Below are 4712 nucleotides of genomic sequence, written 5' to 3'. Positions count from 1 at the left end.
AAAATAAATTTAATTTACTCCGTATGAACTAGATTGAAACGAAAAGTTTTCCGCTTGTGTCTTAGTTTTAGACGAATGAAGTGTTCAACGCCCTAATTGTGAAAAAAGTAATTACAATTGCTGACAAGAGAAAAACTTCCATGAAGTTGCTCTAAAATCCAAACGTAGTAGACATTAGAATACTATTTCTGATATAAGAAGAAATCAAAGAAAAAAATTAACATTTTAGTTTGTGACATGTTCTGTTTTTTTTTATAATGCGAAAAATATATTTTGGAAATATGTAATTAGTTTCTATATATCCTCTTTCAAATTCATTCGCTGACACACTCAATGTTGTAACATTTGAGTAACTGACTGGTATGCCTGATATGTGAACTTCCAATCTTCCAGGCTACAAATACAATCAAAGTTTAACACAACCAAAACTCGTGAATCTTCCCACCTTCTATTCTTCATCTCGAGTTATATCTATAATATAACCGCAAGGTTGACGTGGGACTACCTAAACTTAGCAATCATTTCAGTGAGCACAAGATATGAAGGCATATTCTTCAATGCAATCTTGAATAACCGAGCCAAAGCGTTATGTTCGTACCCGTTCTTGTAATCCGTGTTGGGAAAACACGTTTCGGAATTCCAACAAAAAAATATGCGGGTGCAGAGGTACCTCCGGCTTGCATGAATCAACAACTTCAACCTATACTTTTATACTATAGAGGATTAAAACCTGAAAGTTCATTCGTCTCTAGTGTCTGTACGATTTTCCCAGGTCCCTAAGTTTAGGAGACCGTGTTAAGGAAACTTATTCTAGTTTACACAAAGGCAAGCGAGTACAAAAATACTCGCAGTTGAATTTTATTGCAAAGCCGATTTCCCCAGACATCTTGGTTTTGAAGTCTGTGTTAGACAAACACATTTCAGTCGGAACAAAAATGCCCCCGACTTGTATGAATTTGCAATGCCAATTTCCTCAGACACTTTGATTCTGATGTCTGTGTTGGGGAAAGACATTTCAGTCGAAACAAAAATACCCCCGATCTGCATGAATGCCAATTTCCCTACGCTCCATGGATTTGAAGTCTGTGTTAGGGAAACACATTTCAGTCGGAACGAAAATACCCCCGAATTTCATGTATTTGCAATGCCGATTTCCCCAAGGCTGCTTGGTTTTGATTGTTGTGTTACGGAAACCGTAAATTGAGCCAATCAAAACGAGGTAGTTGGAGCGTTTAGATAACGCTTAACATTTTACAGTTTTTCAATTGTTTATCTAATGAAAAATAACATTTTATTAATTGCGATAGAAGCGTAGAAATATTCCCTATCAATTGATGCAAACATCTTTCCGATCCAGTAAGGAATGTTCGAGTTATAAGCATTCGGAATCTTTCATTTTTTCCTGCATGTTCTGTGCTTAGGTTTTCATTTTATCCCCCATATACTCCGGTTAGACGTAGTCCCACGTCTATAATTCTTTGAAGATATGCAACAAGCAATCCAAACGACTCGAGAAAGTATAACAGTTGCAATAATAACTTTTTCAACCATAAAGTAATGAACACCTATTTGAAGAACCGAGGGAAAAACCTCGTAAGAATTATACTCCAATTTATTCAGTATTTTTCATGTTTGAGTGTTTATTTCAGCCTTGGAAAGTAGCTACCAATCTAACTTCTGTTAGTTGATTTAATTTCGCCCAAAAAACGCACGGTTTCAATATATTTAGCTTCCGCAAAGTCAAATTCAATCCGAACGAGTTATTGCTGCCATCATCCTCAACACACTCCACAAAGGACAAACAGGATTCACCTTCGAATCGATGAGCGATAATATCGTGTACACTCGGAATGCTTATCGCGGGGAAATTTTCCACCGCATCCCGAAGACTTGTCCAAAATTCTACTCCACTGTAGTTCGATAAAAATTGCTTCTTATCAGCGCTTATCTCGTCATCCCACGTTGGGGATGCTTCCCGTGCGGTGTTGATTTCGATCAATTCTTGTTTGATCTCTACAGCTTTCTTCGCTTTCCGTACGCGTGTCCTGCGCTGAGCGTTTTGAACGATATCATCCAATTCTATCGCTGGAGTGTCATCGTACTCTGGAACTGCGGGTATCTCGTCATTTATTGTAGTGTTTACTGGTTGGGAAACCGCACAAACCACACGGGGAACAGTGTTCCGATTGCAGTTCATATATGGCTCATCGTTAGACTGGATGTCATTTTTATCCTCTTTGTCATCTTCGTCATTAAACCTTACGTGATTAGCAGATTCGCCATTCTGCACTATTATTGAAGGCGTTTTACTTTTGCCGTATGTTTTCACCACCACCTTAGGAGAAGGTGCTTCATCTTTCTTTTTCGATTTTCGTTTTCGAACTCGTTTTCGTTTTGGTTTGTCGGTTTCTTCTACAGATTCATTTTTTTCCATTACGGTTTCAAGCCCTGCGAAAATTTTCGGCAAATTATTTTCTTCTTCGTCACTGTCGTCGGATGAGGATTCTTCGATGACTTTGTGCTTCCTACTGGGAGCTTCAATCTGTCGTTTACTTTTTTCTCCATTGGTATATGATTTGGAATTATCTCCATTCGTTTGTCCGCATTTATTTTGATTATTTTGCGTACTTTCTGAACTAGTTGCACAATGTATTCTGTAAATTGTTAAACGATGTTTATCACAAAAAACCCTATGTGTATGAAAATCAATGCCCACCTCAACGTATCACTTTTTTGAATCATGTCTAGCACCTCAGAATCGGGAAACAGAACATCATCTCCGTTCGTCAAATAAATGGTAGCGGATATTCCGAAAATGGAACGCACATGGTCTAGTAAACATTCAATATGCTTCCATGACATCCGTCGACCCACAAACACTTTTTGGCGGTGGTCGGAAAACACACGACTCAAATCTAGCATGTAACGCTCCATCAAAACGCTTAATATTGAATCCAATAATCGAAAAACAGTTAATCTGTATACAGAACAATTTTTTCAGACGAACAGACCGGCATTGTTTACATACTTCAAAACGCCGCAGATTCAAAACAAACCGGGACAATTCAAACTGTTATACAGACAGTTGGCAATGTATTTTATCGATAGGCGTGGTACGTGTATCGAAGATCCCAGGTGAAACAATGTTTTGACGTAGAACTACGTCTTTCATTAAGGGTGCCAAATCAGAAAACAGGTCACGTTTTTATGAAATAAAGTTAACGTTAATAACTATTTTTGCCGCGGACGAATTTTGGTAATTTACATACTAAATGAATCGGAAATTCCCTAAGATTTGTTTAATATGCTATACATTTGAATCCCCTGGTTTGTAAATGGTTAAATTCATGAAAACTTTAAGTGTTTCCATTTTCTCATACATTTGTTCTGTCCATTTGTGTACTTTCCCGAATAGAGCTGTCAATAACGAGCAACTTATCAACGACCAACGAAGGGGAAATCGTAGGATTTGAAGTCTCCGTGAACAAAGGAAGAGTATAAGAATGAAGGGGAATACTTGCCTAGAGTGTATAAACAGTGGATCTCGCTGAGGCAAACTTTCATTCGGCATCGGACTGTTGAGCAATCCAGTTCACTTTGCTTTCGCTGCGCTTCGATCTAAGATTGGACCCCACCAGTGGTAATCCAACTTGGATATTGTCGTTTGGTTTTTCTGTTCGTTTTTCGCATTAGTCGTATTGTGTGCTTTTCTTTCCGCGTCATAAATTGGATGCTTCGCATAGTGTGTGATGAGCAAAAAGAAGAGGAAGGCAGGCTCGAGCCCTGCAAAAAACGAACGCATTGTCAGGGGCAATAAAATTTCGAGGCAAGCGTCATCTAATGATGCACGCGATGTTGGTGCAGTGAAAAGCGCTCGCACTGAACCGAGCCTTCGCGAGTGTGGCACCGCATCGAACAACATCGAAGTAGGCGATTTCGCCGCGTCGGTTGAAAATGTAAACGCCGTTACCCAGGCAGCAACCAAAATCAAGCATCCCCCGCTGGTGGTGACGGAGGTCGCTCTTGAAAAACTCATCAGCGAATAAGGGCTTCGTTGGTGCCTTTGAGAATGTATCAATGCATTAAACTGACGTTATGGAAAATCAGGCGTAAAGGTTGTGCGCCAAAAAATTATTTGGGGAATACCAAGCATCTTGAATGTTATAAGTTATTTGGGTTCGCGTGCCAGTCGCAAAACTGGCTTCAACTAGGATTGCATTTGTGCTAATATTGATCATAATGAAGCATTGCTACTGTTTTCGAGGTTGTTATTAACAAAAAGAGTTTATTTCGCTTGTTTAGTCACCAAGAAAGTAGCCCAGCAAACATTAAATCGTATAACTTTGCACATGATAAGTCACATATAATTTCGTATCAAATCACAATCGCATAAAATATCAATCAAAATATCGATCATATATATCTAAAATATATATGATATATTTTGCATAAAATGCAAAAACACGATTTTCCACGTCATCGATGGATTGAGTGGTAACGTTGTCGTATCAAATCGCATATCAGTCCAAAAAGCATCGCATATCGTTATATATGGCTTTATATGCGTACAAAATATGGCATATACATATATCGCCTCCACTTTTGTGTGTATATGCTAGTTATCTGCATCATATATCATACAAATGTGTCTTGGTTGTATGTATATCGCCTCCAATTATAGCTATTCATACGACTTAATGTTTGCTGGGAGA

At 38.5% G+C, this 4712-nt stretch overlaps 1 protein-coding gene across 1 annotated transcript; it reads right to left on the bottom strand.

Annotated features, from left to right (window-relative positions):
- Positions 1-1614: 1614 nt before the first annotated feature.
- Positions 1615-3050, bottom strand: LOC129777782 (uncharacterized). The gene is made up of 2 exons (XM_055784265.1): positions 2717-3050; positions 1615-2654 (listed from the first exon to the last, which is right to left on the bottom strand). Exons 1-2 carry the CDS (start codon positions 2932-2934, stop codon positions 1646-1648), a joined length of 1227 nt encoding a protein of 408 aa, XP_055640240.1. The 5' UTR covers positions 2935-3050; the 3' UTR covers positions 1615-1645.
- Between the last annotated feature and the right edge of the window lie 1662 nt (positions 3051-4712).

This window comes from Toxorhynchites rutilus, chromosome 3 (genome assembly GCF_029784135.1).
Source record: "Toxorhynchites rutilus septentrionalis strain SRP chromosome 3, ASM2978413v1, whole genome shotgun sequence".
Lineage (NCBI taxonomy): Eukaryota > Metazoa > Arthropoda > Insecta > Diptera > Culicidae > Toxorhynchites > Toxorhynchites rutilus.
Note: the sequence above shows the minus strand (reverse complement) of the source record. Positions and strands in the feature narration are given on the sequence as shown.

Excerpts from the sequence above, each read along its gene's own strand:
- LOC129777782 (XM_055784265.1), bottom strand. The coding sequence starts at position 2,934 with ATGGAGCGTTACATGCTAGATTTGAGTCGTGTGTTTTCCGACCACCGC. Across the intron at positions 2,655-2,716 it reads CAAAAAAGTGATACGTTGAG|AATACATTGTGCAACTAGTT; the intron begins GTGGGCATTGAT and ends AACAATTTACAG.